We start from the raw sequence: 14,387 nt of genomic DNA on the forward strand, positions 1-14,387 counted from the left end.
CTCGTCTGGGGAGGAGAAGGTTAATGCTTTGGCTGGTTCTCAGTCACCTCTTCCACAGTGTGTCTACTCCTACCCAAGTTGCAACCACGGCTGAACATACCCATCTGTGCCTCAGTCTCCTGCTCTGTGGGGCAGAGATAACAGAACTCCAACCCGGGAGCTGGTGAGACAGAGAGAGCACTCACTCAGGAGCCTCTCAGGTCTGCTGGCCACTGAGCGTGAACAGCACCCGTTCCCCTTCCTATGTTCACACTCCCTGGGACAGGTCTGGGAGATTATCCTGTTTCCTCCCCAGATCTGAAGGGGCTCCACAGACCTCTTTTCTTGTGTGTGGAGTGTTTGTTTGTGTTTATTTCCCTGGCTTCTGTGTCCCTTTGTCAGCTTACCTGATTGCAATCTAAAATAAAATGGAGAGGAGAAACATTTGTTGGAGATTTCAGCAATAAAAAAGGCAACAGGAGGAACAAAGAACCAAGTCTGGGTGTAGAGATAGGCATATTCTGAATAACAAATAAGAGTGTCATTCAGTTGCCATGGCAACGTGAGAAACACAATGAAAACAGTAGCGCTTAACCACGTTCCCTAATGATGAATGGGCTCGGCCCTTTGAAATATTGAAATACGGATCACAAGATTCCCTTTTTGCTCACCCCACCTGGTACTCCATGTCGTAGCTGGGCAGGATGATCCGCCCGTGCTTCCACTCGCCGCCCTGGTCCTCGCGGATGACCCACAGCAGCTTGCTCTCCTGGCTGGCTTCCCGCACCACCTGCAGCGCCACCCCGCGGCCGCCCGTGGCCTGGTACTGGAACTCCATGCACACGGGGCTTCGGGGCAGGTGGACCGGCGGGCTGATGAGCCGCGCATACTGACCCTCTCTCCGGCTGTCACTCTGCAGCCGCAAGAAATTCCTGTCGTCTGGCGGAAACAAACCCAAACAGAGGTTCTTGATAAACACTTGGGAAAGACACCAGTGTGCTGCTGTGGCCTCTCCAGGGGAAAGTTGGGACTGAGTTTTGGTGTCTTTGGTTTATTCATGTCCTTGTTCTCCAGGCTCTGTGACCCTTTCTTAAGGCTCCTGCAAAGCCTTGATTCAAATGCTGTGTCTTCTTCAAGCCCTTTCTTGACTCTCTAAGTCAAATCGGTCCCTCCTGCCTATTTCTAGGTATCATTTCCTTTCCATCTCTTTCACGTGGAGCACCCAGCACGGCCGCCTTATGTCTTGGCTAGTCATGCGTGTGCCCTTCTTCTCCCTCTAGATTCTGCGAGGCCAGACCCATATCTTATTCATCATTAACTCACCCAAAGGGCCAGTGCAACCTGATGGACTGAATTACAAGGGAACAGATTATAGGGGGTGAGGTGGCTGCTAGATTGGAGGGTGACTATGACCAGGTGGTTGGTGCTTCCAGCCCTGGCCATCTTGGCTGGGCACTGTCCAAATGGCTGACATGTAAAACCTTCTGTCTCCATCAGTGCTCCTAGATGATGCTTGGGCTCTAGTGATTGTGACTCGGAAGCCCAGTGTCACCTTCAAGCAGAACAGAGGGTGGGAGCTGAAAGGGGTGATTCAGGGAGGCTTGAACTTGGCCTTTCTCAGACAGCCTGGCACATATGGCTCCAATGATAAAGGTGCTGTCATTATTATTAACAAAGGCTGTGTGTTTAGCAGAGAATATATGTGTTCCGGGAAATTAAGGGTTTACCAATCCAAATGTTTGGAGAATGGCCTTTTGGCTGATTGGTTTCAAATTCATCAGACACTCATGTGGAAGACCGAGTTCTTGTTGTTGTTGGCAGACTACATGCCTTGCAGAACACAGGTGTGACCTGCACCTTCCAATCCAACTTGTACAGGACCGTTCTGGCCACTCGTACAGAGAACAAGGTGGCATTTGGTGAGGAAATCTCACTACCTCTTTTTGGCCCTGAAACATAGGGGCATCTGAGGCTGAATACTTCTGCAAGATGTCAGGGCTACTTTTCTACCACATGTGCAGCATGGAACATGGGCATGTCAGATGCCTTAGGATCATGTTAGTGTGAGGTCATGTTAACCTGGGACAGGTGCACAGAGCTTCCTTACACCACAGGGAATGTGAACATCCTGGACTTGTCACGGTAGATGGGCTAGGATTCTAGAGCCTAGAATCAATGAAATACTCCCTGGACCACTGCTTTGCTATTGTTAATCTTGCTGACCTCACCTGTCTAGGTGAGAGCTGAGTCTGTGCTGGACCTCCCATCAGTGGCCCAGAAACAGCTCTTCCCTTCTCGGCTCCCCAGTTGCCTCACCTACCTCCCTGCTCCCCTAAGCCCCTTCCTGTTAGACTATCTGGGATTAGTGCTTCAGAAGCTATGCTCCCCTGAAGTCAAATGAGACCAGTTTAGTATGCATATGTGGGATTCCAGTTTGTGCCTCCTCAACCATCCAAAGCCATGTCTGTCTACATACCCCACAAGGTGTGACCTCTGCAAGGCCAAAATCAGCACAGATAACCAAAAGGCAGCTGTCTACAGAAGAGAATTAATCATGGTGTCTGCTGAGGGAGGATACACCAATGCCAAATTAGACCCTCAAAGATCTTCTAAACCTGTGCTTCCCCTATCAGATCTTACTATTACTGCTGTTAATGATAATAATTAAAGCTCATTCTTGCATAATGCTTTACAGGTTACAGGCACATTTACATGCAATATTTCATTTCATCCTTTCTATATTATTGTGAGCTAGGACTTACTAACCTTACTTTGCACCTGATGAAGAAACAGGCTCAGAAAGGTTCAAGTGATTTGTCCAAGGTAGAGAGGCGACTGCAATGGCAGAGCCCAGATCTGACTGCAGGTTTTCCACCTTCATGCAATAAGTTCTTTATTTCAGCTGCTCTGCAGGTAGCTTGCCCCAAGTCCTTGCAATCAATCACACTCTGTTTGAGGCAAACTGGCTTCCCTACTGCGTCCATTGCTGCTTTTTCTTCCCTTAGCTGTAATTCTCCACTCCTCAAACCACTCCACCTACCCCGTCTCTTTGGCTAGTTCTTCCCCTAACGATTCTGGCACACGCAACATTAATCCCCTTCTTTTCTCAACAACTCTAGCATTTACTGACTGTACTGCTGATTTTACCTTGTTTTTAAAAGGACTTCAGGCCATTTTCCATGGATTTCAGCAGGTAATCACTCACTGCCTGGCATTATAATTTAACTGGTTTTTTGGTGTGTCTTATTACCCCAGTTATATTGTAAATGCTGGTCTTACAAATAATAAGGTTTAACACTGCTTCTTCTCTCTACCCCTAGACAGTGCTATATATATGCCACTCCTCTAGAAAATTTTGTTTCTATGAATGAATGGATGAATGGAGAATGATAAATACATGGTTAAGAATGATATGAGGCTCTACATTGGAAATGAGGACAGGAGAATCAGCTAGCTTCTCATAATCCCTTCAATATAATCCCTTCACAACTCCCTCTACCCTCCCAAGCCAACAGCCCCTTTCAAAGGTGAGGTGCACCAGTAATGACAAGGTGGCTTGTGGAAGTACCCAGTGTACCGAGACACCAGTGAGAACCCTTCAAATGCTCCCACGCTCCCGGTAATTTCCAAGCCCTTACTGTTGCCAGCTCATATATAAAGGAAACCAGATTTTAGAGATTTATTATTCAGCCTTCTTCCTTCACAGTTTCACAAATAAGACCCACTTGCTGCCTGAAAATTGTTTGGCAGAAATACTATCACTTGTGTGAATTTACGTTCTTAAGCAGCAGGGAAATCATGGCATCATGGTTAGAATTTGGTAAGTAAGATGTGTGTGGAGGTGTGAAGAACTGGGCTGAGTGGATTGTATCTGGGTCTGTTCTATTTACCCATCCTGTTACTAAAACTCCAGGCACAGCCAGGCCAAAGGTTTCACAGTCTGCCCCTTCCAGTGACCGCCCCCCAGGTAGCCCCCTCCCCTCTCCTCTCCCTCTCACAATAAAATGACAATCTCTATGCATGATTTAAGGGACCATTGCAAGACCAGGGAGTTAATGCTAGTGGCATGCTTAGCATGAGCAGCTGAAGGATCATAATTCAGTGCTGACATCTGAGCTAATCCACTAGTTTGCAGAATCTCCAGACGAGCAGGCCTCTGGATTTCACTTCGTTAAATCATTTGTGCCCCACTTGTCTGTTAAGTGCTATGAGCTCCAGGGAAGAAAGATGATATGTAAATTTAAGGAATTAGCAGTAGACATCAGTCAGAGAGATGCTGAGCTGCAAAGCGCCTGTCATTGAGAGAGGCCTGATTAGAACCAGGGACATCATGAAGGAATGACTCAGACCAGGGAAAGCCCAAGGAAGGGAGAAGAAGAGCAGGAGGAAAGGAATGAACACATTCAACACCTGCTGCCTGTGTGCGATCGCATGGGAGGCTTTACCTGCCTCCTCTGATGTTACCTTCCCTGTGAAATCTAGTCCTGCAAAATAAACACCATCTTCTCCATTTTCCCCAAAAAGAAACTGAGGCTCAGAGAATTGAAGTGATGTAGGATTTGAATCCTGAGTGGACTGAGTAAACCTGCCAGAGCGTAGCTTCTCATCTGGGTTGGACTCCCAGCCTAACTCCCTAAGCTTTTAAAGCCTCAGTCTTTCCATCTGCAAAATGGATACAAAGACAGTGTTACTGCATAGAGTTGGGGGAAGAGTAAATGGAATGAGCCATGTAAAGTATTTTGCACAGTAACAAGGACACAGTAAGCTCAGGAAAAGTTATTACTATTAATATCACTCTACACACTGTCTCCTATGCTTGCCTTTATTTTACTTGGAAAGAAAAAGAATAGAAAGACCGCCAATAACCCAGGAAGGCCAATCCAAGACTCAAAAAGAAGTATGTTTGGCATGAGGGCAGTAAAGATGTTCTCTGGAATACGACTGGTTCCCCCTATCTGCTCTTTCTCCAAAAACCAGCCGGCCCCAAGTTTTCCATCCTGCACGGTTCACTACAGGTCTTTTGTGTTCATCACAGTAGATGAAATAAAATACTACATGATCCTGGAACAAGAGTGGGACCTCAAGTGACCTTAGGGCAGGCCAGTCCTGCCTCCCAGAGGAACCATGCCAAAAGCATCCGAGAACAGCTGTCCACCCTTTACTTGAAATTCTCCGGAGAAGGAGTTTCCATAGGCCACGTCTGTAGTGTGTTTGCTAGGTTACAACCCTAACCATCAGGAACTTCTTAAATTCAGTTTAAAGTTTTCCTGCTGTCATTTAGAGACATTTCCTCCTTCTACCCCTGATGGAGCACAGCCAATTTCTGTTCTCCGACTTAAGAGACATTTTCACTTGTGAAGAATTAAAACTTGTAGTCTTTGCTTCCCTAGGAACCCTTGCCCCTTCAAATGTCTACTTCCTAGGGCATGGTTCAAATGTCTACTTTCTAGGGCATGGTTCAAAAGTCTACTTCCTAGGTCATGGTTCAAATGTCTACTTCCTAGGACATGGTTCAAATGTCTACTTCCTAGGGCATGGTTCAAATGTCTACTTCCTAGGGCATGGTTCAAATGTCTACTTTCTAGGGCAGTGTTGGTTTTCCACTGACCCTTCTTCCAAGCTATTATAAATGTTTCAGCGCTTTTAAGTCATGGCACCCACACGTAGATATTGAGATCAAACACAGGCTGCAACTGAAGTTTGTTCTTCTGGAATCTCCCGATTTATGGCCCACCACTGTCAGACACAGAAGGTGTTCTAAGTATACCGTGGCTACTGATTACTTGACAGTGAATAAAGCTGGTATGGTGGGGGCGGGGGGCTACTTTTTTATTTACTTGAAGCTTGAGGTAAAGCCCTTTGGATTGTCAAGAGGTTGCCTGAACATGACGACTGACCAGCTAAGAACCAGCCCTGCCTGTTGGAAGCTGCCTTCTTGTTCTTGTAGCTGATGGCTATGACGCCGGCAATGGACAGCTTCCAAGAAAAAGACAATGGAAAGGAAATATGTTCCATTGCTGAAAGAGAATGAAGAAATAATGTCCCAGAGATACAATCCCTCTCCTCCTGGACCTGACATATTTGGGAGGCATTTTGCTGGGTCCTTGACCCAAAACATGTGTTGTTGCCAATGACACAGGGAAAACAATCGCCTGGGAATGAACAACGGGAGTTCAAAAGGGTGAAGAGGAAGCACGGAGGACAGGGCCGTTCAGCATTTTAACCTGCTGCTGTCTCTGGAAAGGTCTCCTGGTATTTCACCTGGCGATTTACGGCCGCATCTGGCTTCAGCTGCTTAAGTGTCATGTGAACACGTGACTGCGACTGGCCCAACAGCAATGGAATCAGTTGTGTCTACACCTCACCAAACCCTGAAATAAATCACCAGCTTGATCCTCCTGGCTATCACAAAGCCAAACACACCATCTGTCCAACACGTACATCTCCTAGCTAGCATCTTGCCCTCCTACTAGAACGACCATCTGAAAGAATATTTAGTGCTGTAGGAGATGTAGTCTCTTCGCATAGTCCATGCTTAAAACATGAGTCAGCCCTCAGCTGGCCTTCCAAGGTCAGCCTATCTCTGCTAAGGTCCTCAAATTAGCAACCAGTTAAGGGAAACACTGATTTCGGATAAACTTAGCAAGATGTTCTCAAGGTTTACAACAGACCATTTTGTGGACAGTGAAGGTTTCAGTCCTAGTTCTTGCAGGAATCTACCCAGAGCTGTTTTCTCGCTATGTCGGCTTTCATGAAGGTTTTGCCATTGAGGCAGTCTTGTCGTTCTGCCCCTTCATTATCGATCCACACACTGCTGGGGGACTCAACCAATCATGATTTGCAGGGGAAAAAAAAGGGTAAAGAAAGCTTCTTCCTGCTGTTATTTTTTCCTGCAAAGCCAGGGACATTTTTCTACCTTCCTTAAAGAAGGGCCTCTATCCTTTTCTTTTCCAGTTGAAATTATTCCTTGACTGTTGGCTTTCTTTTAGCCAGGCTGCTCCTGATCTTTAATTATCTATCATGGTCCAGAGCCCAGGAAGTTCTGTCTCTGGATTTGCAGTGTCTGTGCCCCAGCCAAGCCACAGTAACCTCTTTCTGAAGCTAGTTCAATCTAACAGCAATTCAATGAACTGTGTGCTGCCGTCGGTCCCACCTGATCTTTTGAACTCAGAGTTGCTTTTCAATTCAGTCACCACTTGCTCACTGTCAAAAATCAAGCCCATTATGAGTAAATTCACTCATCAATTATTTCCTGATTTCTCTGCAACCACCCACTCACCATACCCACCCACACTTCACTTAATTTTCTTGTGTGTGCCTCCAGTGAATCAAGGCTCTGGTCTCCCACTCTAACGGAATTCATTCAATGGCCCAATCTGCAGCAAAATAGCCCCAGTGAGGTGTTAACAATCTTACCACTTAAATTTGAAGGAATAGCCCGTCGCCGTTTGTAAAATTTGGATCTTTAATAACATTAAGATTCTCGACTTACTCCCACTTGAGCCTGTTTTTGAGCCTAGAGTAAAGGTTCTGTTCCCTCAATCCTATAGGCTGTGGCTAGGCAGTCAAACCTCTGCTCAGTATCAGCTTCGCTTGTTTTCTTTCTATCTATCACTTTCATGATTTAAAGTCATTGAGGTAACACTGTAATCAGACTTCACAAGGCCAGCCCACGAATCAAAGAATACACATATAGGGGGAACACACACTGGAGGGTTCTGAAGCTGACCTGGCCTAGTACCCTTTATCTCGTCTTGTCTCATTCCTGACAATAATAATGACTGCAGCAATCACAATGATGACAATTATTGACCTTACTTAGTATTAATATTTACTTACAATGCTCTTTTTGATTAGCCACAATAGTTCCTACACCATCTAATGCCATGTTACTTGCTTACTTTACTGTAGTTATCCAGTGAGGGAGAATAAAACAGCTATAAAGATACCAGCCACTGAACACTCCCATCAAGAGATCTCAGAGAAGACACATCCCTCCATTACTTGCTTCTTGGTTCATACCAAAACCAGGGAACTAAAGCATCAGCAAGGGTCCCTGGAGGTTGCTCTCATGTTGATGACCAAAGCACCAGAGCGGTGTTGTCCGATACAACACTCTGTGATGATGCCGTGTATACAGTGACATGCCCTGTCTATACACTGACCAATACAGTGTAGCTATTGTGCCGTTGGAATGTGGCTGGTGGGACAGCAGAACCGACGTTTTGACTGCAGTCATTTTAATTAATTAAAATAAAATTGCTGCACATGGCTCATGGCTACCATATTCAATGCGGCAGCTTTAGATACCTGCTCACCCTATGAGTTTTTGCCTCAGTTCTTAAAGGCTGGGCTCTGATCATTCTCAAAACTGCCTATGATTAAAGCACCTGAGAATGTAGGAAACATGCCATTTCCTACTAAGGGGGTGCTTCCTATGTCATTGTCACTACAGAGGAAAGCCAACGTGGCTTCTTAGAGAACACGGAGTGTTCCTCCACAGCTAGCAGGGGTCACTGAATTTGGAACAGGGTCCCGAGAGGCTGGTGTGAACACCCTCCAGGCTGCTAAGCCACAAGCAAAGAACTAAAAACAGAAATACTGAGTGGCTTGAAAGACTATCTTGAAAAACAAAAACAGTGGAATGAAACCAGTGGGTGTCTTGTCAGCCTTAGGCAACCACTGGCCAAAAAGAACAGAACTAATTGCTTACTTAAAAGGAAAAGGAAAAGAAAAAAAAAAAGAAAGAAAATATGAGAAAACAACGAAATCAGAAAATATCCAAGGAATGTAAGCAGCTTCCACAGGCTCTGCTCATCATAATGGCCTGTGTTGGGTACTTTAACACGGCTAGATCCTCTCCTGTCCACCTGTCTCTTCACCCTGGTGCCCCCCACACTTGATGGAGACACCTCCTTTCTTAAATTTCATTACTTCTGTTTGCCTATCTCATAAGGGGATGAAGCATATGGCACATGCTCGTGAAGAGTGGGACGGTCCCCTCTGTGGATGGCAGAGTGTGGCACACAACAGGCTTTCAGGCTGACTCCGTGGGCGCCAGCCGCTCTGAACCCATTAGCAGTTGCTCTGCCCCCAACCAAGCCAGCTGCTTCCCTTCTCCCCAATCCCCTCAGGGCCTACCCCCTCCTTTTTTTTTCGATGAAGAAGAAGAAAGGACCACCCTGAACAGAAAGGGCTTTCTCTCCTCTCCTGCTTAAAGCCCAATATTGAGCTTTGTAAGGAGAAGGAAAATAGGAAATACAGAGACCGGTTCATAAAGTCATCAGAGGATAGAGGGAAGGGCTCTGAGAACAATATTATGATTTTGTTTCCTGGAGGCAGGTTACAAGTGCCACTTTCCCAAACTTCAGGGATTCCTCTGGAATAGGAAAATAATTATTTTCCCTTTCAATATCTTAAGGGAGGAACAACATTAGATTTAGCAGTTCCTTATGGCCCTAATTTTCTCGCTGTCCCCATCCATTCAGCCAAAGGTTGGAATTCTGCCCACTTTGTAAGCTCGCTCTGAAAAGCCCTCCCAAACCACAGGGTGTAATGAATCAGCTGGAAGGAGGACAAAGACTAGAATTCCCAACCACCAGTAGCAAGGGCCAGCCAGAGGGGCTTTCGGGTAAAGGCCAGGACTGGACGAGGAGGAGGTGGTGGTGAATGGGTGAAGAAACAGAGGTCCAGGCCAGGGTCAAAGGGAGGTCACTTAAGCTCCCCTAGAGCTGTGACTCGGTAATTGGTGGCCTTGTGGCCTGGGTAGGGCTGCCCTCAGACACTCCCAGAAAAAGTATGCTTAGAAGAGTACAAGGGAGGAGGCCAGAATCATTAGAATGAACCTGAGGACAGCCAACCTCCCCAGCCTGCAGAGGACCCAGGCTATATCCTTTCTCACAAAGCACCTCTGCTGAGGTAAGTACCACACAGACACACACACACCCATGCACAGAAACCACAAACACACTCATGCACACACACATTAACGCTAGAATACGCACACCTACACAGACCCCACAAACCTTCTTTACATTCAGATACAACATGGGGGTTGGGAACAACCATGAATTAATTGGATGCAGTCTCAAAGGAGTGGAAATGAAATGAAAAATCCAGGCTGGGTTATAAAAATAAGTATTTTTTCCCAACGTGCAGGAGGCTCATTATATTAATTAAACATTATTGCAGTGAACAGAGAAGGGAGGGTGATTAAGGCTGGACTGGGGTAAGTGTTCTCTTCTGTTGCTCGAGGCCGTGGTGATCTTCAGATATTAATCTCTCTGAGCACTCAAATGCTGAAGAGATAAACACTTGAAATATGAAAATGTTTTTCTCTGGATCAAGCACTGTGACCCTCCGGGGAAGCAAGTGTGGGCTGTGTCAGGAGGCCAGCTCCAAGTGCTCTCCTAGCGTCTGTCCCACTGCCGCCCCCCAGGAAGAAGGGACATGCCAGTGCTTGGGGTGAGAAGCAGAAGGGAAGGTCCCTTTCCTTCTTTTATTTTCTAGTCTTTTTCTGTTGTATTCTGGCAAACTGATCTACTGAATTTCCAGAATTCACCCCTCTCCTTTCCAGTGCTTATGGAGGTCTCAGGTCCAGGCCAGAGGTACAGGAGAATTCAAAGTCACTCAGTGCTGTGCTGGAGCCAGGGTGTACCAGCTTGTGAGAGCTGCTTGTCAAGTGTTTTGTAAGCCAGTTGTTAAATGTATTCATTGGTAAAAATTAAATTATATAAACCTATAATTCAATACACTGTATTAAAAAAACAAAGGTAACAAATCCTCAAAACTTAACACTTGCTAGTTATCTTAATACATTTTATCAATATCTATACTTCTGGAGTCATTTCTGTCTACTGTATTTGCACAATGGAAAAAAAACTGTATAATGCTCTATTACTGACTTCTCAACTCCATCTCCACTGATGTTGTGTTGGTAGCTTAAGTGGAGCCATGGTAAGGGTGTTTACACCACTGAAAGTGACAAACGTTAAAAAGCAGCTGTTGTTTTTTTTTAATCCCTAAAAAGCCTATTGTTAAACATTTACCATGATACTGCTGTGAAAGCACGTAACAGCGGAGAGAGCAGACAACACTTGCTACCTGTTTAGAAGGGCTAGAGGCAACCCCTTCTTGTCAGCAGTGTCAGGAGAGGCTTCTGAAATCTGGCTTTCTGAAACTAAAAGGGTGGGCTTAACAATGTATCCAGGACTGGCAGCAATACTCTTCTAGAAGCCAAGTGCCAGGCAGCTCTGCTAGATACCCATGGGTGTGGCCGCATTTTGGTCCCTCAAATTGACTTGGTGTAGAAGCAATGGCACCCTCAGAGGTGTATAAATCAGACTCAAGGCCAGTGGTCTCCCCATGAGCCATTTTAGGAACAGTACCCAGCTCGAAGTTGACAAGGGGCTCCATGATAATGGCAGTGGGTGCTGGCTACGGGAACAAGAGGACATTGACTCACCCCATCTCCTAGGGCCTCCCAATTGTCCCTTCTTTTTTTCTCCTCTTTCTTCTTTCTTGGCTTCCCCCTCTCCCTCCCAGCTTCCAGGCTGTGCTGTAATCACAAGAGAGGCTGGGAACCACCAACCGGCTATTCTTTGAGGTGACGTCTTGAGCAAAGACCGTGGTGGTTTGTGGGCAAAGAACAGAGGATTGCTCTGCGGTGGGAAGTTACAAAGCTATTGTAAGGGAATCTGGGGTTGAAGTATGTGGAACAGGCTAGCCTTAACTCTTTCATCTCTTCACTCACAGCTGGCTTACCTGGAAACGTCCGGTCGTTCGGGCTGGAGCTGCTGGCCCAGGTGGTCCGGAGCCACTTGGCATGGTCATACATCCAACCACAGGGCTCCTCGGGGAAATCAAAGTTGCAATTGAATCCCGAAGGGAGCTGCAAATCTTTGTCTAAAAGGGGAAAATAATAACCCAAAGGAAGGCAAATGAAATGGGTTCAGAGAACAGCCACAGTGGTACTATTTAAATGGCTGGCAAGGCCTGAGTGGAGAGCAGAGAAAGAAGTGGCTTCCTTTGCTTATTCATTTAACTCATCTTGGCGATCGCTGGCTTTCGGGTCAGGCTTTGGTCTCATCCTTCCCAGGCATGAAAGCCAAGTCTGCCAGTGGTTCCCATAGTAAGCAATTATAAATGAGGCCACCAAATGGCTTCAGGCTCTAATCAGCCTCTTCTGTCCACCTCGGACAGCAGACAAATGTGAAAATTGCTGTTCCCTAAATGCCAGAGAAGAATGTCTCCCCAGTGCCCTGGTAGAAGGCTGGCTCCCAAAAAAAGTATTATCTCATCTTCTGCCAACCTGGCTCTCAGAGGAGGTGGGGCGGCCCATTAGCATCCAGAGAGACTGAAATCCCTGGGAGGTTCTGCCCAGTGAGGAGAAAGTGACCTCAGAAACAAGGAAGGCTTGTTTGCTACACTTCACCTCTTTGTGATCCGTCTCTATTTCTGAAGACTGGGACAGTCCAGCATCTCCACGGGGAGGTATGCCCGGTGGGAAATTTGGCATGGTAAGAGCAAATCGAAGGGACCAGACCAGCCAGCCGTTCAGCTCAGTGCTGACCAGGAGGAAAAATAATTTCCCATCGTGCTGAATCCCTGGACGCTGCGACCCCAGGGAGATGGAGAATGCTTTCCCTATGGGAATCCAGGAACTAATGACACAATGGTGTCCTGTCTGCTTTGGTGGTTCACCTGCCTGAGCCTGAAGACAGAACCAAGAGAGTTTCTTCTGGGGTTCCACCCAGCTCCAAAAATCCAGTATGAGTTCATGCCAAATATGTGACTAAGTCGGGGTGGTGTGGAGGTGGGGAAGAGGAAATGGGAACCCAAATGTGGTTGTTTGCCAGCTGTGCCTGCGGAGACAGAGGAAAAATGCCGGCTAATGTTGGTAGCAGGGAGGAAGTGGGGTCTCTGCCCTTGTCACTTCCCTTCCCAGGGTTCTTAGAGAGGAATTTCCATGGGGAAGGCTTAGAATGCAGGTTAGGAAGTCTAAAGGGAGCCACAGACTGGTAGAAACAAATTACTCACCCTAGGGGTGAGGAGGGTTCACCTCATAGGGGGGCAGGGCACTGCTGGCGTCAGAGGGAGAAGGAAGATTACCACCAGGCCCTGTAAATGCCTCCCCTTTCCAGGACAGCATATTTAACATTTGCCCACCCTTGGCCAAATTCAGGTTGAGTTTAGAAGAAACACATGGAATCTTTTACAGAAGCATCAACCTGTGGCTTGGAAAAGTCAGCTCTTAGCCCTTACCATCCCCTTCTCCTGACAATTTCTGAATTTCTACTTTTCCCTTCAAAAAATATGAAGTAATTCAATATAGCATAAATCCTCTGTAATATTTACATGTATACTGTATCTCAGGAACCAGATTCTACAAAAAAAACTTTTGCAAAAAGAAAAGGGAGGAACCATCAAAGAAACCTCAAATGAAACAAACCACTATAAACGGGAAAACCATATTAAAAATAAACTTCTGAAATTTTGTAGCAGAACCCTTAATTTTTCCTTTGATTGTCATTTAGCTAGAACCCCCACTCCAGGTCCCCCAACAAGCTAACTCTGCAAATCCAGTATCGTATATTAACTCCCTGTGCATTTCACTTTTGGCTCTCAAACTATCTGAAACATGTCTTGGAAGATTCTCCAAGTCTCCTTCTTCTCTCCATAAAACAAAAACAAGTTCATTAAAATGTCAGAATTCTGTATTCCACTAACCCCGACCAACAGTGTCCCCCACCCACACAATAACACACAAGCACAATCCCCAAAGCATATGCATTAAATTACTGCCTTTTCAGTCACATAACTTCAGCATTTATTTTTGGCTTTCCTCCCATTCTTCTTTGTAGCCATTTTCTGGAGTCATCCACTCCATCAGTGCAGTTCCTCTGTCAAACGGCTGTGCTTGCAGGTTCCACAGATTTCGCCATCTACCTACCATCTTTATCTCTCCATCACTTCTCTAGTCTCTTTGCCAATCTTCTCTCATTTTGTTTAATGAAGATTTAATAATGATCAGTAATTTACTGTAAGTTGAGGCTGTCAAGCTTAACATTCTAGACAAAATGCCAGGTGTTCCAAAATTTGTGGTTTCTTAGAAATGTCCTCATACTTGGTGACCTTAGCAGTATGATTTAAAATGTGACTTACTTTTGGGTTCTGCCAATTATTGTTTTTATCTAACTTGGATAGGCTCCAAAGATAAACGAAAGGAATGTAGATTTCCCATGTGATGAGACCCACCCTGAGAAATGCGAAGCCCTTGAGTTTTGAGGGAACGGTTGAAGGTGCCTTTTTACATTTCTGCCTTTGTCTCTGATCTGCGCTCCAGTTATAGAGGATACGGTGCACTATCTTATAGAATCATCACTGTTATACTTTCTCAAATTAGTGGC

General features: G+C 45.9%; 1 protein-coding gene across 5 annotated transcripts in view; it reads right to left on the reverse strand.

Annotated features, from left to right (window-relative positions):
- The window catches only part of NRP2 (neuropilin 2), a 115,558-nt gene that overhangs the window by 33,421 nt on the left and 67,750 nt on the right, over positions 1 to 14,387 (reverse strand). For all 5 annotated transcript variants that reach the window (XM_011949889.1, XM_011949888.1, XM_011949887.1 and 2 more), the window contains exons 12-13: positions 11,743 to 11,883; positions 656 to 918 (exon numbers count right to left, since the gene is read on the reverse strand). In XM_011949889.1, coding sequence (XP_011805279.1) covers positions 656 to 918; positions 11,743 to 11,883 — 404 coding nt within the window. The remainder of the gene's footprint in view (positions 1 to 655; positions 919 to 11,742; positions 11,884 to 14,387) is intronic.

The sequence above is a fragment of the Colobus angolensis genome, unplaced genomic scaffold (genome assembly GCF_000951035.1).
Source record: "Colobus angolensis palliatus isolate OR3802 unplaced genomic scaffold, Cang.pa_1.0 Scaffold30, whole genome shotgun sequence".
NCBI lineage: Eukaryota > Metazoa > Chordata > Mammalia > Primates > Cercopithecidae > Colobus > Colobus angolensis.